Raw genomic sequence first — 25,762 nt, 5'->3', positions numbered from 1 at the left:
AGGAAAGGCAAAAGGGATTCTTCAGTTAATTTTGAGTCAATCAAAAGGGAGGCTATCTGGTGAACCTAATCTAATCCAATGAACCCATTAAAAGCAGAGAGTTTTCTCTGGCTAGTGGCAGAAGTAAGAGAGACTGACACCATGAGAGCATGAAGGGACAGCATGACAAGAAATTGGGCAGCTTCTAGAAGCTGAGAGTGGACCTCAGCCAATAGTCAGCAATGTGAGGCCACCCTGATAATTAAACTATGGCATGGCATCAAAGAGAAGGCATTTTTAATTCCCTATGGGACAGATTTGCATTGGATGGGCTTTCTCATTATTATTCTCCACCTAGAAATATAAAGCTAAGAAATAGATCCCTAGCCAACATCTAAATTAATAGCAACTCTCGCTCTAACTCCCTTTCTCTAAGACCAACCACTTACTGTTGTAGAATCTCAGTTATTAAGATTAAAGCAAGAACCCATCTACCAATGTCTTCAAGCTCAATTTTCCATAATTTAAAAGTATGTTTTTTTAAAAATTCAAATTAATAATAATGTTACTATATTGGTTTTCTATTTCTGTGTAACAAACTGTCACAAATTTACTAACTTAAAACAACAATACCCAGCTCTGTCATCAGAAGTTTGGGTGAATTCCATGCTCTCTACTGAGGGACTTACAAGGCAGAAATCAACATGTCAGCCTGGCTAGGCACTTATCTGGAAACTGTAGAAAGAAATGAGCTTCCGAGCTTGTTAGGGTTGTTGTCTTAACTGAGTTCCTTGTGGTTGTAGGACTGAAGTCTCCATTTCCTTGCTGACTATTGGCTGAGGTCCACTCTCAGCTTCTAGAAGCTGCCCAATTTCTTGTCACACAGTCCCTTCATGTTCTCATGCTGTCAGTCTCTCTTACTTCTTCTGCCACTAGCCAGAGAAAACTCTGCTTTTAATGGGTTCATTGGATTAGATTAGGTTCACCAGATAGCCTCCCTTTTGATTGACTTAAAATTAACTGAAGAATCCCTTTTGCCATTTAAGATAACATAATAAGGGCATAACTATCTCATCGTATTCATGGTACTGAGGATTAGGGCAGAAAATCTTGGAAGCTGCTTTAGCATACTGCCTATCACTGCCACTGTGCATTTTTTAATGTCTTATAGTCACTTCCACATACTCATTATACTTGTTTCTCAACAACGCTGTGAAAAGAGCAGAATGGATATTATTGTCCCTTTTTTACTGATGAGCAACTCAGTACTCAGAGGCTAGTCCATGAGAGAGTCCTCAGATAGTGATATTTGAGCCTAGTGGTAGAAACCCACTTTCTCCACAGATACCTGTCAGTAGTGTGTCTCTCTCAAGTTAGATTGCCTCTGAGTTACAATCTAGACTTTTTAAAATGTGTAACTGCATTTTAACCCTCACTGCCAGAATCCAACAGCCTGAAATTAAAGGTCCTCTACCTTTTGCTCAGGCACATGGTAATTAGAACAGCGTATCTATGTCTACATCCCCAGCCAATGGAATTGGTTACTGAAAAAATCGAGGAGACCTAGTTTATTTTCCATGCCCTCTTCCACTTAGCCTCTCTCTCCAGCCAGTAATTCATATTTCTCTTCAGGCCTAGAACTGCCTACAGTTCTACACTCTCTGAATCTAGATACGATCCTATGCTTGGCATACCTTTATTTGCAAGGTGATGAGTGGTTTGCTATTTAATAAATTCTCCTTCCACCTTACCATCCAGCCTGCCTAGTGCAAAGGATGCAGTGAAAGAGCACTTCACTTTTGACCCCTCCCTCCTGCCATACACAGTCCCAAGACCCCCTGCCATGGGGAGGAGAATAAGAACATTCTCAGCCAGAGTGCATTCTCAGTTTCCTGGAAAAATGAAAGGCAGTTTGGTTTCCAAATTTATCTCGAGCCTCTCCCTGAATAAAAGCATTACCTGGTGCATTTTCAGATGGTCTCTTAATGGAGTAGATTTTTATACAATCCACCATTTTGAAGAAACAATGTAACACCCTATGTGAATATATGTCTCATAAATTCCCCTTAGATGAAAGGACAAGGAATATGTCATTAACACCTTAATTATGTGCATGATGCTTTGACACGATATTTATTTATCCCCACTGATTTTCAGTTCTCATAGAGGATGACTGCCTTGCTCATAGCTATTTTTCTGAGAATATAAATGTTCCACTAGTGTTATCAAGATAAACATTAATGATGTTTCACTCCTATTTAGCATCAGTTCAAGGAGGTTATTTCCAAGTAATGTAATTTTATGGACTGAATCTTCTAACAGTTTTTTTCCGAGTCAGTTAGGGTTCTCTCCACATAGTGGCTTCTCCATAAAAGGGCACTGCCTGTGCCCAGTTCTATGATCTAACTGGTGAAATAAAGCAAACCCTTATGCAAAATTTTGACATCCTTTCTTTTATCGATAACGCATTTGAAGACCTCATTCTGATTGTTTTTAAATTAGCCAGGAAGTTAAGTCGCCATTTTCAAGTGGTGTGGAAGAGAGATTGTGGCTTCCTACCGAGGAGGCTGTGTCACTTGAGAGCAGCAGTGTCTCATTAGCTCCTCATCGGCTTGGAGAAGATTAAAGAAATGTCTCTGTTAAGTTCAGCAATGACATTCCCCCACTGTCACTAGAGTATGAAACACCATTCACAGATACATACCCTGAGTCCCTATTTGTGTAAATTCTGAATTTTTTGGATAAATTAATTTAGCCAACACATCTCCCTTGATGGTGGTCTCAAGCATGAGCTAAAATGGCAAAGGATGTCATGAATGAATACTGAAGCAGCTCATCCTTCCCACCACTGCCTGTGAACTTGGCCTTGGAGTTGAAGGGCACCTAATGTCAGCTTCTAACTACCTCCAGCCTTATTTCTATTCAAAAGGCAAATTCCAAACATTCTGGGTGCCCAATGTACTGTCACTCCTCTCCGATAAATGACACCTTTTCAAGCTTTCTTTTTTAGTGTTCCGTCTAATCATTAAAATTCCAAGTCCACTTGAATGTCGTACATTCGGAACATTCATGAAAAGTTTATCGAATATGTACAACATGCCAGCCACTGTTCTAGACTCTGGGGACACAGGGAACAAAAGAGACAAAATATCCTACCCTTTTGGAGTTCACATTCCAGTCTAGGAAGGACCCAAGGTAGGGAGAACGTAAACCAAGAGGCTCAGGTTGTAAAGACCAAATGTGAAAGTGATGGGAGCTTATTCTGGACGAGGAAAATGACAAGCACACTGAAACAGTACTTCTCACCCTGTGACCATGAGCCAAATGCACAGAATCACCTGGGACACTTATTTACAATTCATATTCCTAGACCCCTTCTTGGAACTCACTTTCTAAGAGTGGGGCCCAGAGATATGCATTTTTAACAACTTTGCTCAAGTACAGTGATGCTAATGAAATCCAAAATTTGAGACTCCCTTCCATAAGAAATATCTTGAAGGAGTGGCAGAATTTGAGGTGGCTTTAAAGTATGCTAAATTCCAGAGGAAAGATTGCTGAGAATTCCAACACCGGAAAATCTAAAACAGTTTGTGAATTTAATTCACAATGACCTTGACATCAATCAAATTTAATCTACTTAATTCAAAGCAGGGATGGGGGGGGGATCATGAGAGCAATTGTTTTTAAAAATAGATATCAATTAGCTAATTGTTCTGCTTTTTTGAAGCCAAAGCATTATTTTCTCTAGCTCTTTTACTTCTGTTTAAATTCAATGAGCTTCTGTGAGCTAGAATGGGCTGATGACTGACTTCGCAATACATCAGGTGCCTTTCTCATCGTTAAGCTCATTTTGAGAATTACTTCCTTTTCTTGAAGGCAGTGCATAGAACAGAATGTGCAAAGAGGAAACAGATGTAAACTTACCTTCCTAAGAAAGTGGGAGTCAGAAGAGGAGTCGTCTCGCCTTTAATTTCTTATTCTTTTCCACATGCAAAGCAGTGGGAAGAGAATGAGAGAGAAAATGTTGATGGCATTTACTGTTAACCTAACTTTCCCCAAAATACTACACTTTAAGTCTCAGTTTTGAAAAAAATATATGACAAAGGAAGGAAAAATAAGGAAGAATTAGATACTGTCTTAGTCAGTTCAGGCTGCTCTAACAAAACACCATGGAGAGTGGCTTGAACAGCAGACATTTATTTCTCACAGTTCTGAAGGCTAGGAAGTCTGAGATCAAGGTGCCAGCAGATGCATTTCCTGGTGACAGGCTTCCTCCTCTCTGTGTCCTCATGTAGCAGAGAGAGAGCTCTGGCATCTCTTCCTCTTCTTATAACGGCATAAATCCCACCATGGGAGCCCCATCCCCATGACCTTATCTAAATCTAATTATTTCCCAAAGGCCCCACCTCTTAATGCCATCATATTTTTGTCTTAGGGCTTCCATGTATGAATGGGAGTGGGGAAGGGGGTGACACAAACATTCAGTCTGTAACAGACATTGTCTCTTCATTTGTGAACGTAAGAAATTGTCTGCCTTGAACTGAATATTTTGTCATTGTTCTCAAATTCAGTGTGTGCTAGAATCACCTGGGGAGCTTTCCTAGACCCCAGTGCATGAGCCAATTAAATCAGACTCTCCTCTTGGCATGAAACCCAGGCTTTGGGGTTTTCTCGAGGTCCCTGGGGGTTCTAGGGTACAACCAAGGCTGAGAATCACGACTCTACAGGCCATAATTGCAGGAGCAATATAAAAACCAGCTCACTTGTGCATAATGAAATGGAATTCACCTTGGTGCAAAAGAAGGTATCTGCTTTCAGAAATCTAAGTTGAATGTTTTCAAAAACCCATACGACTTGCAACAACTCCCATAGATTCCACCATATGATTTGGTAAACAATTAATCTAATTTAGTAAATGCACCTGAGAATATACAAGGCATCTACCATGTGATACTTTTCTTCAAACGAGTCTACCAATGATATACCATCACAGGATAGAAATTCTTCTAGTTACCTAAGGCGAAACATTTGTTCAAGGAAATGCCAACTATGATGCATAGGAAGGGAACCTAATAATTATTGATTGTGAAATAGCAGGAAATGAAAATTTTTGATTTTTATATGTCAGTGCATTGGAAAGAAAAACTCAGATCTCTGACACACTAAAGCTGATTATGAAATTCCCAAGTCAAAAACATGGACAGACACAGTGAAAGATCTAGAACCAGCTGCTAAATAGAATGCAGTTTTTCACGGCTGTAGTAATAAGGAGGAAATGTCCTTTTCTGGTTTCTTCACAATCTTAGCTTCATTTTTGTCTAGAATGTTTTTTAAATGAAGGAAGAAAAGAAAGTGTAAGACCTTCCCTGCTCATCAGCCCCACAGATGGTTCAAGGTCTCGATGTCTGAGATGAAGTCATCACGGCCTAAAAGCATGCTATATTTAGTGGGGCCAGATCATTTTTAAAAGTTGCTTTATTGGGATATTGGCCTGGATTTAGAAATCATGAGACAGATTCTAGCGTGTGACCATTCGACAAACTACTGACAGAGTGGCCTAGGTGATGGGGCACTTTGACAACTTTGGCCAGTCAACAACATCTTATGGTCATCACCACAGTGGGAGACCCTGCTTCACCAAGCCCCAAATAGATGGAAAGTGGCTACTCTTGGGCTTCCAGAAAGGTCTGAAGCAGACAGCCTTCTGGGAAAGGTTTAACCAATGTTGGCATTGGCTCTAGAATTTTGACTCTTTCTCAGAGCAATACCTGAGAGATAAAAGTTGGGAATAAGATGGTGGCCCAGTGAACCAGTGTGTATAGAAAGAAAAAAGAAAAGTGCTAAGGCTAAGTTTATATTTCTGTGTACTTTATATTGACTGCTTCTTTATAAGACATGTTAAGGAAGAGCAAATACCTTCAAGGGATGAGTCTGGCCTAAGACCACTGATGACCCTGGAGGGAAATCTTGAAGTCAATGAATTATGAGCCTCTCTCAGTGAGACCTCAGAACCTTGATGTTCAAGTCTTCTCCACTAGGAGCACCTAATTTCTAGACTTCCAGTAAGAGCTGGAAAAGTTGATTAACCAAATCATGCAAAGACATCCTAGCCTTTCTCCCCCCTTTCCCTGAGGCCTTATGTTTTTACCACTTTGTCCAATAGAAAACATGCCTGGGATCTTTTATACACACCAAGAAACAAGTAACAGCTCACAAAATTATTTTTAACGCATCTCTGTAAATTACTAGTAGCCACCTGTAACGTTCCCCTTTCTGAGGGTATTTGTGTTTTGAGCAAAGCCTTAACCTAAAGGATTAAGCTCTCTAAAATTTCAGATCTAACAGACAGAAAGCTAGGCAGAATTATGAGGGAAACCAGACAACTAATAGTCTCTGAAATTCTATCACTGAGACTGATGGAGCTGATTGGCAGTAACCTTCCATGGCTGTTACAGTGACCAATGAAGAAAGGTCCTAGGCACCTTACCCCCACAATATACATACCCACTCCCAGGCACAGTGTGATGAGACACCTGCCCTATGAACAGCTTTGACTCTCCTCCTTGCCCACTACCATTGCACCAGTCTAGGCTCTGCCCAGCATTTGCCTAGATCCATGGCACCCCAATCATTTTTTTGGAGCATCCTATCAGTAGAAAATTATTGAGTAAGAAGCCCCAAGATGTGCATGCTAATTTTTAACTATATATGTGCAAATACATTATATAAAACTCAAGAATGAATATTTAGACAAGGTTCATCTTCAAGGATTCTGGATGTTACTCCATATTTCAAATAGTCTTCTTGATCATTTTGAATGCATTTGATGCATTTGACTCACATTTGGTTGTTCATTCCTTTTGTCATTCTGCAAATATTTATTAAGTCCCTATTAGGTGCAAGCACTAGATATAAAGAGGTGGCTAAGATGATGTCCTTTCCTGGGAGATTTACTATCTGTAATACTGTTGCCATCGGCTTCCCATTGGTCTCCCTTTTTACATCATCTTTTAGATGATGTTTATGTTTCCATGTATTAAAAGTTAAGCATTTTATTTTCCAGCCTAGAAAATTGCTTTATTCTGATTAAGACAACACAAGGCGAGTGAGTACAATAAAGCACTGATTTCTGTAACTGTGCAGTAGTTGGTGCCATCACAACTGGGAGAAGAAACATAATTTAATAGTAGCTCTCTATAAGACAACTTCTCAGCAATTGAAATGAATTAGCAAATTCAAACTGAAGAGGGGGGAGGAAAAGACCAGAAAAAAATTAGCATTCCATTTTCTGGCTGATCTTGAAAGTCTGAACAAATGCGAAATGAGCAGAGGAAAGAAATTCTAGAAGGAAACATTAAAGAAATAGTAACTAAACCACAGCCCTGATCTTTTTTAACAAATAGGGTTTTCTTCCTCATTAAACGATACCAGATTCCCAGCTTATCCTTTCTCCCAGTGTTCCAAATAAATATCAATGGCTTATTCTCCTACGACCAAAATGCATAGGGTGCAATAGTAGAAAGAGCTTTGGGCTGGAGTGTTAGAAGACCATGCATCCTACTGCCAACTTTTCATCTCACAAACCCACAATTTTTCATCTTTAAATTCCTGCTTTACAGGGTTGTTGACAGAATTAAATGAGATTACATGCATTAAAGTAAATACTTCCTGCAGGTTTTGGCTCTTATAATCATTACTTTTCTTTATACGTATCTGACTAAGGAGTTTGAGAAGCCTTCATTCTAGACTTCATCCCACGGTTTCACAAAGGGAACCATCTATAATGCTTTTCCCACCTTCCAGTGCTCCAACCCACAATTCACCTGTAGTCATAAACTTTCTACGTTGTGGCCAACTGAAGCTGATACCATTAACCAGGTGACGAAACTAGGATGTTTCCTCAATCTTTCCTTTTCCTGTTCCAATGGAAAGCCAGTGTCTCTCAAAACTTGATGAAGAGGGAGGGAAATTCTCAAGATGGAATGAGGAACCAGCAAATAACCCTACCCAAAAGTGTAACACAATTTATTTGGCATAAATGTACACATCCAATGAGAAATTATTTGTGACACAGATAGAAGGGACCAGGAACCATGCTATACAGGCCTGTTAGAGAGAGTCCAGCCCAGAGAAAAGCAGATCTGAAGAAACTCTTCAAATATCTAAAAGATAGACTGTTGAAAGAAGAGTTCCATGTAGTCTCCCAAAATCGAAGTGTGGCAACTGCTGTGAGGAACATTTCAGTTCAATTGAAAGAACTCGCTAATAATCTGAACTGTCTAAAAAGAAAATAGACTGTCTTAGAATATAGTCTGCTGTCACTAGAGATATTAAAAAATAACCTGGAGAGCCATTGGCTTTGGAAGAGTGGTTGAACGAGATAACTTTGAGGACCCTCTGTGATATGTGAGCCTAACCCTGTGCTTTACTTTAGTTTCTAGATGTCATGCAGCTGGTTCATCAGAAGTCCTGGAAAGTGGGAGATATCTTTCATGCAGTTGTTCAGTACTGCAAAATGCATGAGGAACAGAAGGATGGGACCCCGAGTCTCTTTGACTGGCTCTTGGAACTGGGATAAGGCAGCGATGCCTTTAGAGTACCCCTTTCCTTCATTCCAGCTTAGATTACAGTGGTTTGCGCTAAACTTTCTCAAAACATCACATCACATTAGCAGAGCTATGAAAAAATCTGCTGTTCAAGTCTGCTGCACATAGAATAAATCTGAGGAAAAGCAAAATATCAGTCTATACAAATCAATACAACCGGTGGGTGAGTTCAAAGGAGCTTGTATTAGAATGGCTGGAAAAAACAGAATGTTAATGGGCCAAATGAAAAACTTATAACTAGGCCCAAACTCCAGGAAAGTTGCACTTACATATTTTTAATAATATAAAATGTTATGTAATGTCTCCAATTATGTGAATCAACTGGAAACAAAGTCACTGGTCAAAATCATTTTATAAACTCTGCTGTAATGTTTATTTTACTTTTTTGAGCAGATTAAGGGGTCTGTCAGCCCAGGTAAATACTTAAGATATGGGCAAGACATTTCCAAAACTTTGATATAAAAGCTTTCCAGTTTCAGACCGTTATCAGTGGTTATTAACAGAAATACAAGAGTATATCAATGTCCTCTACCAGGTGATTTCATTTATCCACTACAGCCCACTGATAAATATTCCACATCTCCCAACAATATCTGGGTTCCTAGCTAATCAGAAAACTATTGGTGTTCAGCTGAGAGAGAGAAAGATCAAAGATTGTTTTGTTTCCTTCTATATATTACATGAGTAAAATGATTACAGAACTCTTACCCAAAAGGAAGAAGCTTTCTTACAAAAGAGCATCTTTTGAGATAAAATCTGCTTGTATATTAAATTATATAAAATATAAACTTTCATTTTATTTTTATTGTAAATTATGAAGAGATTGTTATCTTAAATAATATATTGAGTTAGCCTTAGAGGTTCATAAAATATGAAGAGATTATTGTCTTAAGTCGTATATTGACTCTTGAGCTCTGTGGTTTCATTATAAGAGTACCCATATGGCAGACTTGTTAGTCTTATGACATTTATAATGATGGATGCAGGATTTGACATAACCAGTTAGGATCATAAACTTCCTGATTTAAGGATACTAGCATTTAATTTGAGAAAAATAAAATATTATCACATTTAAGTATTTTAAAAACAGGGATTTACTCTTTTGAAAAATAAAGGTATCTAACTTCTCCCCAGTAAGTCTTCTTTCCCTTCAACTGAATGAGCTAGACTGGCTTTTATTTTCTTGATCAAAGAAAGTGTTTATTAAAGATTTCCTGAGATACTATGCTCTTACACTATTTTTAAGCTTGTGAAGTAATTTTAAATGTGAACAAGACCCCACACCATCAGTGCTGGCCTTGTGTGTCATCCACATTGACAAGAAATTGACATTTCTTGAAATGTCAAGAAAGCTTCATTGGAAGCTCTACTTCCTCCATACCACCCACCCCAGGAATCCTTTCCAGGACTGTTTAGGCATTTATTATTAAAAATAGTCCAAATTTAGGTTGTATGTTTAATTTGACACATTAAACAAATGTCAAATTTTAACATTTATCCACCATCTCAAACTGAAAGTTCTTCATGGTACTAAATGGAAAAGGATATGTTTATTTTTTACACAACCCCAGAATATTGTGTGTAGATTTTTGTTGTGTTCAACTGAATGTTTACTTATCCTACAAAGCACAAATACTGAATTGTAATCATGTGATGAAATTATATTTGTTGTACCTAATGTTGCAAACTAATCAATAAATTTTTGTTGTCAAATGGTTGATCATTTTTTCTCCAAGAGCTTAAGCGCCTCATAGAAAAAAATAGTCACAGTGTAATTGGGTGAAGGTAGATTTATCCCTTAGACAAGTGTTACAGTTCCACTTTCAATTTTTGAATAAGAAAATATTCTTTGAATGGCCATCATCAAAAAATCTAGAAACAATAAATGCTGGAGAGGGTGTGGAGAAAAGGGAACCCTCTTGCACTGTTGGTGAGAATGTAAATTGATACAGCCACTATGGAGAACCGTATGGAGGTTCCTTTAAAAAGTAAAAATAGAACTACCATACGACCCAGAAATCCCACTACAGGGCATATACCTTGAGAAAACCATAATTCAAAAAGAGTCATGTACCACAATGTTCACTGCAGCACTATTTACAATAGCCAGGACATGGAAGCAACCTAAGTGTCCGTCGACAGATGAATGGATAAAGAAGATGTGGCACATATATACAATGGGATATTACTCAGCCATAAAAAGAAATTAAATTGAGTTATTTGTACTGAGGTGGATGGACCTAGAGTCTGTCAGAAAGAGTGAAGTAAGTCAGAAGGAGAAAAACAAATACCGTATGCTAACACATATATATGGAATCTAAAAAAAAAAAAAAGGTTCTTAAGAACCTAGGGGCAGGACAGGAATAAAGACACAGACACAGAGAATGGACTTGAGGACATGGGGAGGGGGAAGGGTAAGCTGGCACGAAGTGAGACAGTGGCATGGACATATATACACTACCAAATGTAAAATAGATAGCTAGTGGGAAGCATTCTGATAGATGTTCATTCCACAAACATTTATTTGGGACTGGACATGACACAAGGAAATGCAACAGAGAAAGACTAGTTCCTTGGCATTTTAGAATTTCCATTCTAGCAAGGATTACAGATGACAAGCCATAATAAAAATACAGTATATATTGGGACTTCCCTGGTGGCACAGTGGTTAAGAATCCCCCTGCCAATGCAGGGGACATGGGTTCGATCCCTGGTCCGGGAAGATCCCACATGCTGCGGAGCAACTAAGCCTGTGCACCACAACTACTGAGCCTGTGCTCTAGAGCCTGTGAGCCACAACTACTGAGCCCTCATGCCACAACTACTGAAGCCCACGCACCACAGCTACTGAAGCCCGTGCACCCTAGAGCCAGTGCTCTGCAACAAGAGAAGCCACCACAATGAGAAGCCCGTGCACCGCAACAAAGAGTAGCTCCCGCTCGCCGCAACTAGAGAAAGCCGGCGCACAGCAACAAAGACCCAAAGCAGCCAAAAATTTTAAAAAAAGAAAAAAATTTTTTTTAAAAAGTATATAAAATAAATTTAATTGAGCATATAACATCAGTGAAAAGTGCCAGGAAAACATAATTAAAAAGCAGAGTGGGAGTTAAAGAGTGATGGAAAGTATCCGTTTAGATCATGCCTAACCCCAGAGGTTCCCAGTTCCTCTTTAGGTAAATTTGCAAGTTTTTAAAGAAGTTCAATATTATCACTTGAAATGTTCCCTCACCATTTATTTATTCACTGATCAATATGAACACGTAATTTTTGTACTAAGTAAGGGGGTTGTGACAAAGTCAGCTGTTGTCTACACTTCAGCAACTGAGAGAGACTCAGCTAGCCTGTCACCATCACAACGTTGACAAATGCCTCTAGTGGGCGACGGTGAGAACAGGGTTGAAGAGTTAACTTTACTCCAAAGAGCAGAATTATTTACAAAACAGAAATAGACTCGCAGACACAGAAAACAAACTTATGGTTACCAAAGGGGATAGCATGGTGGTGGGAGGGGAGGAGAGATAAATTAGGAGTTTGGGATTAACATATACCACTACCATATATAAAATAGATGACCAACAAGGATCTACTGTATAGCACAGGGAACTACCTTGCAATAACCTATAATGGAAAAGAATCTGAAAAGAATATATAGGGAATTCCCTGGAGGTCCAGTGGTTAGGACTCTGCGTTCTCACTGCTGAGGGTCCGGGTTCGATCCCTGGTTGGGGAACTAAAATCTCACAAGCCGGGCGGCACAGCCAAAAAAAATTTTTTTAAATAAAATTAAATTTAAAAAATTAAAAAGAATTAACAAGAATATATATATATACATATATATGTATAACTGAATCACTTTGCTGTATGCCTGAATCTAACACAACATTGTAAATCAACTCTATTTCAACAAAAATTTTTTAAATAAAAATTTTTTTTAAAAAAGAGCAGAAGTCTGACGGGAGCCAATATATCCCTATTCTTTGGGCAGTTTTTCCTCTCACCCCCATGTTTCTCAGACTATGTATTTTTCCACTTTCAACGAAGATCTCAATACATTCCACCCTGACGTTTTCTGACCTGTCTCCAACTCTTGATGCTCCCCCCCAACCCCCTCCCCCCGACATGTTGTATTTACTTGCCCTTCAGGAGCCCATGGGCGGATGACTCCTGAGCACACCGTTGCCTGAGGCATGGAGCCTCGTCTTTTAGAATGTCAAGGGCAATACCGTCATCCTCAGAACTCCCTGACTAAATAAATAACATTTAAAAATAAATGAATTTATCCTTGGGAGGAAATAAATTTTCCAGACTCAACATTGGAGGTCTGGGTAAGCCCTTGAGTTGGAGGATAGACATCCACTAGCATCTGACTGAAGTCTGAGCCTCAACTTACGATTCTCGAAACAGAGGGCAGCCTTGGCATTAAGCTCCCCGGTGTTAATTCTCCAACATTTTACTAATGACTACTCCCTCTCTGTTTCTTGTTCAGGTCCATGTAAATCATTTGAGCATGGAAAAAAATTATGGCCCTAATTTTGCAGGTGAGAAAATTGAGATTCAGAGGTGTGAGGGGACCTAATCAAGGTAGCAAAGGATAATAAGAAAAATAGCAACTAAAATTTACTGAGCATTTGCTCCATGTGCCAGACACACGTTAAGTGCTCTACATATATTAACTTATTTAAGCTCCTCAACAGCCCTATGAAGTAGGTATTGTTATTATCATTTCGTTATTGAAGAATCTGGAACATGGCAAGAAGAAGTAGCTTGTTGAATGTCACAGAACTAGAAACGGGTAGAGCAGGATTCATCCCAGTCAGATTAACTCCAGAGCCTGCACTCAACTTCTGCTGCAAGGTTTTAAATTGGCATAAACTGGAGGCATGAGAAGTGAGAAAGGTCAAAAGATAGACAAGGTAGAGGGAAAAAGCAGCAGAGTCACAAACCACAAGTCATCCTTTACTGGTTCAATCATATATTTTCTCAGCTACCATTATGCCCCCCAAATAAAGAGAGAACAAATGAACAAAACTCCGTGTTACTTACTTGACATTGACAGAAGTTAAGGCTGGGAAAGTGGAGTTGATGACTATTCAAGAATCTGGGTTAACTATTTAGAGTACCCCATGCAAGGAGACTGTACTTCTAGATCATTCACACAAGCTTCCTCCAGGTAAAGACATCATTTAACCGCAAAATGTAAAGATGTCCTCAATCTGGAAAAATACCAGGTTATAAGATGTTTTCCAAAAGTTTAAAATGGCAATAAAATTTTCTTCTTAAATCACCAAAAAGAAAAAAAAAGTATTTGGCTTCTCTCACAATGCTTTCAGAAGCATTTTTAAAATGTTATATTAAACATTCTCAACCAATAATGCCATACCATTCATCTGCTCAAAATAAAAGTTAGTGAACTAAAGAGCAGAATTGTTCAATGGAGCCCAGAGGAATTGTGTGCCAGCCAAATTTTCAGCATGGGAAGAATGAACATCACAGAGACACACTGGGAGATGAATTTTTAATTCTGTTTTTAGAGCTTGACTCCGGAAGATGGCAAGAAAAAAGAAAAAAATAAATAAGAGTGTTTTCAAAGAAACAGATGCCAAGGCTGACTCATGATGGGTCTGGGAGTTAGAGGAATCTCTCTTAAGGCAGGCCATGGGGAGAAGGGTAAGGATGACTAAGTGACCGCAGCATACAGTCCTATTGGTCACCAATTACATGCTGGAAGTGACACCTGTCCTTTCCTTATCTGGGCATGAGCAACTTCCACTGACTGTGAGGAATGGAGGAGATCCTTGGCATGGAGCAGCCCAAAGGAAATTGGTCCACACTGCCCAGGGCAACCGGGGTCATCGCCAAATGGAAGCAGATGATCATCACATATGGTGGCCCCAATGTAGTGGAGAGTTTTGGTGGCCTATTCAGCAGCACCCCTCTCCTTGTTACCTGATTATACGCAGGAATTCATGTTCCTCCACATTCTATCCCAGGGCTTGGATGAATGCAAGCTGGACTAAGCCCATTGGGGCCAGCCTTCCCTTATTAGAATCCTTATCAGTTCAAGGCTAGATTTGGGACCTAAACTGCCCAAACCGAAGGGAAGCAATTGTATAGAGGGTTCTCTTTCTCTCTCTCTCTCTCTCTGTCTCTCTCTCTCTATCTTTCTCCAGCTCCCAAGAAAAATTGAACAGGAAAGCATTTCCCTGGCTGCTTCTGGGAGCCAACTTGCCAATGTAAATGGTTTATTAAACAATCTGAATTACATGAGGCAAACAAAAACATGATGCATTTTTAAGTTTCTTCAACAACTAGGCCAACTGTGTTTTGTCAAATATCTTTTTGCCATCCTATTACGAATCTAGGGCAGATCCCACAGTTTCTGTTCTCTCTCATTACTAAAATCTCCAGCCACTCTAATCCAATTTGTAGCCTGGCTCTTGTGTGTGATTTAAAGCTCTTATTCCCTTCTGCTAAGCACCAGCTAGGCTTTGGCCTGAGGAGCTTGAATTTAGAAAAGGGACAGTGTCTGCTATTTTTTTTGTTCTTCCTCCCCTACTTTTTCTGGTTCTGTCTTTGCCAATGCTGGGCACTGGGGGATGGAAAGGAAGCAGGGTAAATGTTTCTCTCTTTGTCTGGAAGTTCAACTGCAACTCTCTGTTGACTATGATTGTTTCTCTAGTTAATATCACCCTATTGATAATATCCTTTTTGGGGCAGGAACGCAAACATCTCCTGTCCCCATGGGATACATGTGTGAGTGTTTTGGAGAGCCCTGTGGGGTCACTGTGAATATGCCTCTGAATAGAAGACACAACTATAATTTCAGCTTTACCTTTTCTCCCTGAAGCCAGTGGCCTTCCCCCATGTGGTCTCTCTCTCTCTCTCTCTCTCTTCCCGGCCCCCATCCAAGCCTCTTGCTCCTGGTTCCCAATACCTCTTACCCAATAGACAACCCCATGGGAAGGGCACCATCAAAACAGCTCAAGCACAGTCACCTACCACTATGTCTGCAATAAACTTAGGCGAACTCATCACGCTGAACAGTAAGAGTCTTATCTGCACTGAGGCTGTTCCTTTTCCTCTCTCATCTAAGCTGAGCCTTTTCTGGAATTTTCTTCTTCACTCAGATGTGCTTAGGGTAAAATCATCTAGTCAGCTTTCCAAACAGGCAGCCAATCCAAAGTAAGTAAATCAGAATCCCTTCCTTACAGGGTGATCTTGGTTAATCTTGCTGCCCCCTCCCGTGATTTCAAGGAAAGGGAAGGAAAAATACCCTCCCCACAAGGGGGACATGGTAAAAAGCACAGGCTGATGACCCATCAGTCATGCAGCCAAGAGCAAAGCGGGGTAGCTGAAGTGGCTTCAGGAATACAGCTCTGAAGCCACGTTCTTCTCATTTCTAGAGAACAATTCTTCTCATCTCTAGAGACAGGATTTCAAAATTGGCCAGTTAAGTAGGAGATGACTGTTCCTTTCCTTCTCCCTCCCTTCCACCAACTTGTTGGGATAATTAAAACCAAAGAAGCAGGACGAGCTACATAATATGCAAGCCTCAGTGCAAAATGAAAATGTAGGGCCCCTTGTTCAAAAATCGTTAAAAATTTCAAGATTGCAAGAGCAGAGCCTTAAACCAAGTGCAAGTCCTTTCTAAGTGTGAGGCCTGTGTGACTGCCCAGGTTACATGATCCAGTGGGTCCAGAAGGCAGAGCATCAAGCCAAAGAGGACCATTCTTGAGCCTTAATATATCATGGAGTTTGCCTTGTTAGGTGTTGACCTTGCTTGGGACCCATCACGCCTTCCTTCTTTTTTATTTCTACCTTTTGGAACAGAAAGGTCTATACTATACAGGTCCCAACATTGTGTTTTAGAACCATACAACTTGTCTGGTTTCACAGGTTCACAGCTGGAGAGGAATTATGCCTCAGGATGAATCTTACCTCAAGTCTCATTCATATCTGATTTAGATGATATTTAGATGAGATATTAGTCTTTTGACTTCAAAGTTGATGCTGAAATGAGTTAAGACTTCTGAGTCTATTGGGATGGAATGGGTATCTTTTTCATGAGAAAAGGACATAAATTTGGGGACGCTAGAGGCAAAATGCTACAGACTGAATATTTGTCCTCCCAAAATTCATGTGTTGAAGCCTAAATCCCCAATGTGATGGTACTTGGAAGCAGGGCCTTTGGTAGCTAATTGGGTCGTGAGGATGAATCCTTCATGAATGGGATTAGTGTCTTTATAACGGAGACATGAGAGAGAGAATCTCTCTCTCTGCACTCAACCATGTGAAGATATAACAAGAAGATGGCCATCTGCCAACCAGGGAGCACCTCTCACCAGACATCAGACCTACTGGTGCCTTGATATCAGACTTTCAGCCTCCAGAATTGTGAGAAACAAATATTTGTTGTTTAAGCCCCACAGGCTATGGTATTCTGGTACAACAGCCCAAGCTGACTAATACAACTTCAGAGAACTTTGATGCTCCCATCTGCCTTTCTATCACCACACTCACACACACATTTTGAGAAAGAGAGATAGCATTGGATAGGCATAGAGTTACAGTGAGATAGCTTGAGGGTTCAGCTGGAGAATAATGACTTTGAGGTTCCATGTGGCCTGTGCCTTAAATCCCAGATCAGATTTGGAAAAGCAGAAATGGAAGTGGTGTTGGGAAAATAATTTTAAGCAAAAGGAAGAGAGTACGCAATGGGATGCGGTCTCAAAGCCAAGAAAATATAGGACACAGAGATGGGTGAATGGAGTACTTATGATTTGGAAGTGGTTGGAGCCAAAATTTGGAAGGTCTTGAATGTACAACTAAGACGTAGGATCCATTGAAGCAAGGTGGTGTTTTATGTGCATTTGTTCTGAAAGTAGGTTACTTGTATTTTCTATTATCCTAGTATTCTGATTAGAGGCAAATTATTGCTGAAATTCCAGTTACTTAAAGCAAGATATGGATTCTGTGATTCAAGTCATACTTTAATAAGTGACAAGCTTCTGGTAATGCCTGCTTTATTCATGATAGGAAAGGGCAACAGCCAACGGAGTGCTGGATTTGGAATAAGGGAGTCTAGCCTTGAGACTCATTTGCCACTGATCATCTGTGTATATTTGGGAAAATCACTAACCTTTCTGAGCCTCAGTTTATTTGTCTATAAAATGAGCATCAATATACATTCATTACAAGGTTGTTGTAAATATTCAATTTGACAACACTCGCAAACATGCTTTGTAAGCAGCAAGGCGCTATCCAAGGTACAGTGTCAATGTAATTCCTGAATCCTTGATTTTGTTTCGCAAAGCTCACACAAATTGATGCCTGCTTGAAAATGACATATAAGTCTGCTGAGACAGAGTTAAAACAGGCTAAAGTATTTATAAATCTAGTTTTCAGCTGGGCAAATTATACTTTGACAGGTGATTCTCAGGGGAAGCTTTCAAGTGTCAAGTCCATGGGTCCATGAATAGAACCCATAATTGAGGGTAGTCAACTTTAGCTTGAAGTACAGTTGCTAAGATTTTGGAGAGCATAAGTGTTTTTTTAATGAAATTTTTATGTAATATTTCTGCATTTATACTCTCCTATTCCCTATATTTTCCAAGTCTCATATCTCAGCTCCATGAAAATACAGGTTTCTGTTTTATTTTGAAAGAAAGTTGATAATGAATCAGTTATGTAATCATCCTTCAGTGTGATACAGCTATGGTCTGGTTCCTGTGGTTTTGTGGGCACAGATTTTCAAACACTACTTACTCCAGCCATAACAGTTCCTTTCCTTTACTCCACAAGTGATCCATGGTCTTAGAGAACCTTACACCAGCTGTTTTCTCTGTTTGGAACATACATTCTCCCATCATGGATTCTTGATAGTGGATCTTCTAGCATCTATTTTTCCCATGCCACTGACTCCCAATTTCCATCCTTGTATCTGCTTGTTTAAAGGGAAACTAATACCTGCCCAGCCTCCAGGGGTTGGCATATGACCTAGGCTAAACCAATCACTGCTTTATATTTCATCGGAACCAGTGGTTGACTTAGGGGTTGAAATACAACTGAGCCTAGAGAGTTAATCAAGGGTTGATTGACTATTAAGGTCTAACTACTCTAGATGTATCAGGATAAATGGGCTTATTTGTTTTTATTTTTCCATTTTTCTAGCTTGTTCACTAAGCATTTGTTTCTTGCTCTGTCAGACTTCTAAGTCTTTCAGTCCAGACTGCCTTAAGTTCACTTTGTATCTTATCCAGTTCTTTTTATTTATTTCAGTGGTGGTTTTGTTCAAACTACCCAGCTCACCATTACCTAAATCATAAATTCAGGGGATGGTAGACTAAGAGAGGTCAGAATTCTCAAACTTTAAGACACCTACAACTCATCTGGTACCTTCTTAAATGGTGGGATTTTCAACAGGAATGCAGATTCTGATTCAGTAGGCCTAGGGTGAGGACCAGAATTTTACATTTTAACAAGTTTCCAGATGATGGAGACGCTAAAATTTTAACAGAAAAAAGTTACATAACATGCGTAAAGCTGGATAGGAATATTGAGTGGGAGTTGGGAAGATTAAAACTCATAATTGAACATTCCAAATGTATTCTTTAAACAAGAAGCTGCCAAAATCAAACATGTTTGAACCTTTCCTCTATAATATATTAGATATACATGTACTGGAGAAATTGGGGCATGTTCGACAGTACCTGATGCAGTAGTCCTCTCAGCAGTACTCTGATTTCAGTAAAGATGATCTGCAAGAAATAAGAGGTTTATGAGTTGGACTGAGAAAGAGAACAGAGAGTAGTATGATATCTGTCCGCACACTAAGCCCCACGATCAGATGTCTAAGCCTGTGGAGGGCGAGTCTGCAGATTAAAGTTGAAGGAACTGTTTTCACAGGGAACTATGGGAGGCGTGGGGATATAAGCAGAAGGCTATTTGTCATCATCAGGCCTCGCAGCTTTGGAAGCTCTGGGAAACCAACCTGTGACCTGTCCTCACTAATTGGTACCAAGTAGGCAGATTTGCAGAGTAGATGGTTCCCCTCAAGTTCAAGGACATATCCAAGGCAGTCCAGAACAAAACACCATGAGTAAATTCAGCTGGCAAGAAGCACTTCCAGGGACTCCCAGAAATAATTAGGATAACTTTTTTTTTTTAACATCTTTATTTGAGTATAATTGCTTTACAATGGTGTGTTAGTTTCTGCTTTATAACAAAGTGAATCAGTTATACATATACATATGTTCCCATATCTCTTCCCTCTTCGTCTCCCTCCCTCCCACCCTCCGTATCCCACCCCTCTAGGTGGTCACAGAGCACCAAGCTGATCTCCCTGTGCTATGCAGCTGCTTCCCACTAGCTATCTATTTTACATTTGGTAGTGTATATATGTCCATGCCACTCTCTCACCCTGTCACATCTCACCCCACCCCCTCCCCATATCCTCAAGTCCATTCTCTAGTAGGTCTGTGTCTTTATTCCCGTCTTGCCACTAGGTTCTTCATGGCCTTTTTTTTTTTTTCCTTAGATTCCGTATATATGTGTTAGCATACTGTATTTGTTTTTCTCTTTCTGACTTACTTCACTCTGTATGACAGACTCTAATTCCATCCACCTCATTACAAATACCTCCATTTCATTTCTTTTTATGGCTGAGTAATATTCCATTGTATATATGTGCCACATCTTCTTTATCCATTCATCTGTCGATGGACATTTAGGTTGCTTCCATGTCCTGGCTATTGTAAATAGAGCTGCAATGAACATTTTGGTACATGATTCTTTTTGACCTATGGTTTTCTCAGGGTATATGCCCAGTAGTGGGATTGCTGGGTCGTATGGTAGTTCTATTTGTAGTTTTTTAAGGAACCTCCATACTGTTCTCCATAGTGGCTGTATCAATTTACATTCCCACCAACAGTGCAAGAGTGTTCCCTTTCCTCCACACCCTCTCCAGCATTTATTGTTTCTAGATTTTTTGATGATGGCCGTCCTGACCGGTGTGAGATGATATCTCATTGTAGTTTTGATTTGCATTTCTCTAATGATTAATGATGTTGAGCATTCTTTCATGTGTCTGTAGGCCATCTGTATATCTTCTTTGGAGAAATGTCTATTTAGGTCTTCTGCCCATTTTTGGATTGGGTTGTTGGTTTTTTTGTTATTGAGCTGCATGAGCTGCTTGTAAATCTTGGAGATTAATCCTTTGTCAGTTGCTTCATTTGCAAACATTTTCTCCCATTCTGATGGTTGTCTTTTGGTCTTGTTTATGGTTTCCTTTGCTGTGCAAAAGCTTTTAAGTTTCATTAGGTCCCATTTGTTTATTTGTGTTCTTATTTCCATTTCTCTGGGAGCTGGGTCAAAAAGAATCTTGCTGTGATGTATGTCATAGAGTGTTCTGCCTATGTTTTCCTCTAAGAGTTTGATAGTGTCTGCCCTTACACTTAGGTCTTTAATCCATTTTGAGTTTATTTTTGTGCATGGTTTAGGGAGTGTTCTAATTTCATACTTTTACATGTACCTGTCCAATTTTCCCAGCACCACTTATTGAAGAGGCTGTCTTTTCTCCACTGTATATGCTTGCCTCCTTTATCAAAGATAAGGTGACAATATGTGTGTGGGTTTATCTCTGGGCTTTCTATCCTGTTCCATTGATCTATATTTCTGTTTTTGTGCCAGTACCAAACTGTCTTGATTACTGAAGCTTTGTAATATAGTCTGAAGTCAGGGAGCCTGATTCCTCCAGCTCCATTTTTCGTTCTCAAGATTGCTTTGGCTATTCGGGGTCTTTTGTGTTTCCATACAAATTGTGAAATTTTTTGTTCTAGTTCTGTGAAAAATGCCAGTGGTAGTTTGATAGGGATTGCATTGAATCTGTAGATTGCTTTGGGTAGTAGAGTCATTTTCACAATGTTGATTCTTCCAATCCAGGAACATGGTATATCTCTCCATCTATTTGTATCATCTTTAATTTCTTTCATCAGTGTCTTATAATTTTCTGCATACAGGTCTTTTGTCTCCTTAGGTAGGTTTATTCCTAGATATTTTATTCTTTTTGTTGCAATGGTAAACGGGAGTGTTTTCTTAATTTCACTTTCAGATTTTTCGTCATTAGTGTATAGAAATGCAAGAGATTTCTGTGCATTAATTTTGTATCCTGCTACTTTACCAAATTCATTGATTAGCTCTAGGAGTTTTCTGGTAGCATCTTTAGGATTCTCTATGTATAGTATCATGTCATCTGCAAATAGTGACAGCTTTACTTCTTTTCCGATTTGGATTCCTTTTATTTCTTTGTCTTCTCTGATTGCTGTGGCTAACACTTCCAAAACTATGTTGAATAATAGTGGTGAGACTGGGCAACCTTGTCTTGTTCCTGATCTTAGTGGAAATGGTTTCAGTTTTTCACCATTGAGGACAATGTTGGCTGTGGGTTTGTCATATATGGCCTTTATTATGTTGAGGAAAGTTCCCTTTATGCCTACTTTCTGCAGGGCTTTTATCATAAATGGGTGTTGAATTTTGTCGAAAGCTTTCTCTGCATCTATTGAGATGATCATATGGTTTTTCTCCTTCAATTTGTTAATATGGTGTATCACATTGATTGATTTGCGTATATTGAAGAATCCTTGCATTCCTGGGATAAACCCCACTTGATCATGGTGTATGATCCTTTTAATGTGCTGTTGGATTCTGTTTGCTAGTATTTTGTTGAGGATTTTTGCATCTATGTTCATCAGTGATATTGGCCTGTAGTTTTCTTTCTTTGTGACATCTTGTCTGGTTTTGGTATCAGGGTGATGGTGGCCTCGTAGAATGAGTTTGGGAGTGTTCCTCCCTCTGCAATATTTTGGAAGAGTTTGAGAAGGATAGGTGTTAGCTCTTCTCTAAATGTTTGATAGAATTCACCTGTGAAGCCATCTGGTCCTGGGCTTTTGTTTGTTGGAAGGTTTTTAATCACAGTTTCAATTTCAGTGCTTGTGATTGGTCTGTTCATATTTTCTATTTCTTCCTGGTTCAGTCTCGGCAGTTTGTGCATTTCTAAGAATCTGTCCATTTCTTCCAGGTTGTCCATTTTATTGGCATAGAGTTGCTTGTAGTAATCTCTCATGATCTTTTGTATTTCTGCAGTGTCAGTGGTTACTTCTCCTTTTTCATTTCTAATTCTATTGATCTGAGTCTTCTCCCTTTTTCTCTTGATGAGTCTGGCTAATGGTTTATCAATTTGTTTATCTTCTCAAAGAACCAGCTTTTAGTTTCATTGATTTTTGCTATTGTTTCCTTCATTTCTTTTTCATTTATTTCTGACCTGATCTTTATAATTTCTTTCCTTCTGCTGGCTTTGGGGTTTTTTTGTTCTTCTTTCTCTAATTGCTTTAGGTGCAAGGTTAGGTTGTTTATTCGAGATGTTTCCTGTTTCTTGAGGTAGGCTTGTATTGCTATAAACTTCCCTCTTAGCACTGCTTTTGCTGCGTCCCATAGGTTTTGGGACGTCGTATCTCCATTGTCATTTGTTTCTAGGTATTTTTTGATGTCCCCTTTGATTTCTTCAGTGATCACTTCGTTATTAAGTAGTGTATTGTGTAGCCTCCATGTGTTTGTATTTTTTACACATCTTTTCCTGTAATTGATATCTAGTCTCATAGCGTTGTTGTCGGAAAAGATACTTGATACTATTTCAATTTTCTTAAATTTACCAAGGCTTGATTTGTGACCCAAGATATGATCTATCCTGGAGAATGTTCCATGAGCACTTGAGAAAAATGTGTATTCTGTTGTTTTTGGGTGGAATGTCCTATAAATATCAATTAAGTCCATCTTGTTTAATGTATCATTTAAAGCTTGTGTTTCCTTATTTATTTTCATTTTGGATGATCTGTCCATTGGTGAAAGTGGGGTGTTAAAGTCCCCTACTATGATTGTGTTGCTGTCGGTTTCCCCTTTTATGGCTGTTAGTATTTGCCTTATCTATTGAGGTGCTCCTATGTTGGGTGCATAAATATTTACAATTGTTATACCTTCCTCTTGGATCGATCCCTTGATCATTATATAGTGTCCTTCTTTGTCTCTTGTAATAGTCTTTATTTTAAAGTCTATTTTGTCTGATATGAGAATTGCTACTCCAGCTTTCTTTTGATTTCCATTTGCATGGAATATCTTTTTCCATCCCCTCACTTTCAGTCTGTATGTGTCTCTAGGTCTGAAGTGGGTCTCTTGTAGACAGCATATATATGGGTCTTGTTTTTGTATCCATTCAGCCAGCCTGTGTCTTTTGGTGGGAGCATTTAATCCATTTACATTCAAGGTAATTATCGATATGTATGTTCCTATTCCCATTTTCTTAAATGTTTTGGGTTTGTTATTGTAGGTGTTTTCCTTCTCTTGTGTTTCTTGCCTAGAGAAGTTCCTTTAGCATTTGTTGTAAAGCTGGTTTGGTGGTGCTGCACTCTCTCAGCTTTTGCTTGTCTGTAAAGGTTTTAATTTCTCCATCACATCTGAATGAGATCCTTGCTGGGTAGAGTAATCTTGGTTGTAGGTTTTTCTCCTTCATCACTTTAAGTATATCCTGCCACTCCCTTCTGGCTTGCAGAGTTTCTGCTGAAAGATCAGATGTTAACCTTATGGGGATTCCCTTGTGTGTTATTTGTTTTTTTTCCCTTGCTGCCTTTAATATGTTTTCCTTATATTTAATTTTTGACAGTTTGATTAATATGTGCCTTGGCGTGTTTCTCCTTGGGTTTATCCTGTATGGGACTCTCTGTGCTTCCAGGACTTGATTAACTAGTTCCTTTCCCATATTAGGGAAGTTTTCAACTATAATCTCTTCAAATATTTTCTCAGTCCCTTTCTTTTTCTCTTCTTCTTCTGGAACCCCTATAATTCGAATGTTGGTGCGTTTAATGTTGTCCCAGAGGTCTCTGAGACTGTCCTCAGTTCTTTTCATTCTTTTTTCTTAATCTGCTCTGCAGTAGTTATTTCCACTATTTTATCTTCCAGGGCACTTACCCGTTCTTCTGCCTCAGTTATTCTGCTATTGATCTCATCTAGAGTATTTTTAATTTCATTTATTGTGTTTTTCATCGTTGCTTGGTTCCTCTTTAGTTCTTCTCCTTGTTAAATGTTTCTTGCATTTTGTCTATTCTATTTCCAAGATTTTGGATCATCCTTACTATCATTATTCTGAATTCTTTTTCAGGTAGACTATTTCCTCTTCATTTGTTAGGTCTGGTGTGTTTTGACCCTGCTCCTTCATCTGCTGTGTGTTTTTCTGTCTTCTCATTTTGCTTACCTTACTGTGTTTGGGGTCTCCTTTTCACAGGCTGCAGGTTCGTAGTTCCCGTTGTTTTTGGTATCTGTCCCCAGTGGCTAAGGTTGGTTCAGTGGGTTGTGTAGGCTTCCTGGTGGAGGGGACTAGTGCCTGTGTTCTGGTGGATGAGGCTGGATCTTGTCTTTCTGGTGGGCAGGTCCATGTCTGGTGGTGTGTTTTGGGGTTTCTGTGGCCTTATTATGATTTTAGGCAGACTCTCTGCTAATGGATGGGGTTGTGTTCCTGTCTTGCTAGTTGTTTGGCATAGGGTGTCCAGCACTGTAGCTTGCTGGTCATTGAGTGAAGCTGGGTCTTGATGTTGAGATGGAGATCTCTGAGAGATTTTCGCCATTTGGTATTACATGGAGCTAGGAGGTCTCTTGTGGACCAGTGTCCTGAAGTTGGCTCTCCCACCTCAGAGGCACAGCCCTGATGCCTGGCTGGAGCACCAAGAGCCTTTCATCCACACAGCTCAGAATAAAAGGGAGAAAAAATAGAAAGAGAGAAAGAAAGAGGATAAAATAAAGCTATTATAATAAAAAATAAGAAAAAAATTATTAAGAAAAAATTTATTAAGAAAATATTTTTTTTAATTTTTTAAAATAATAATTAAGAAAAAATTATTAAGAAAAAAATTTTTTTTAATTTTTTAGAATAAAAAATAAGGAAAAAATTATTAAGAAAAAATTTATTAAGAAAAAAAATTTTTTTAAGTAAAAAAAAAAAAAAAGAAAAAACGGACAGACCGAACCCTAGGACAAATGGTGGAAGCAAAGCTATACAGACAAAATCTCACCCAGAAGCATACACATATACACTCACAAAAAAAGGAAAAGGGGAAAAATTAATATATCCTGCTCCC

General features: G+C 39.1%; 1 protein-coding gene across 2 annotated transcripts in view; it reads left to right on the top strand.

Annotated features, from left to right (window-relative positions):
- LOC118897683 (SPHK1 interactor, AKAP domain containing) overlaps positions 1–10,287 on the top strand; it is a 152,000-nt gene extending 141,713 nt beyond the window's left edge. For both annotated transcript variants that reach the window (XM_036856908.1, XM_036856907.1), the window contains one exon: positions 8,414–10,287. In XM_036856908.1, coding sequence (XP_036712803.1) covers positions 8,414–8,557 — 144 coding nt within the window. In that variant the 3' untranslated portion in view covers positions 8,558–10,287. The remainder of the gene's footprint in view (positions 1–8,413) is intronic.
- The last annotated feature ends 15,475 nt before the right edge of the window (positions 10,288–25,762 follow it).

This window comes from Balaenoptera musculus, chromosome 7 (genome assembly GCF_009873245.2).
Source record: "Balaenoptera musculus isolate JJ_BM4_2016_0621 chromosome 7, mBalMus1.pri.v3, whole genome shotgun sequence".
Classification (NCBI taxonomy): Eukaryota; Metazoa; Chordata; class Mammalia; order Artiodactyla; family Balaenopteridae; genus Balaenoptera; species Balaenoptera musculus.
The sequence above is the reverse complement of the archived record's forward strand: the minus strand, read 5'-3'. Positions and strand labels throughout refer to the sequence as shown.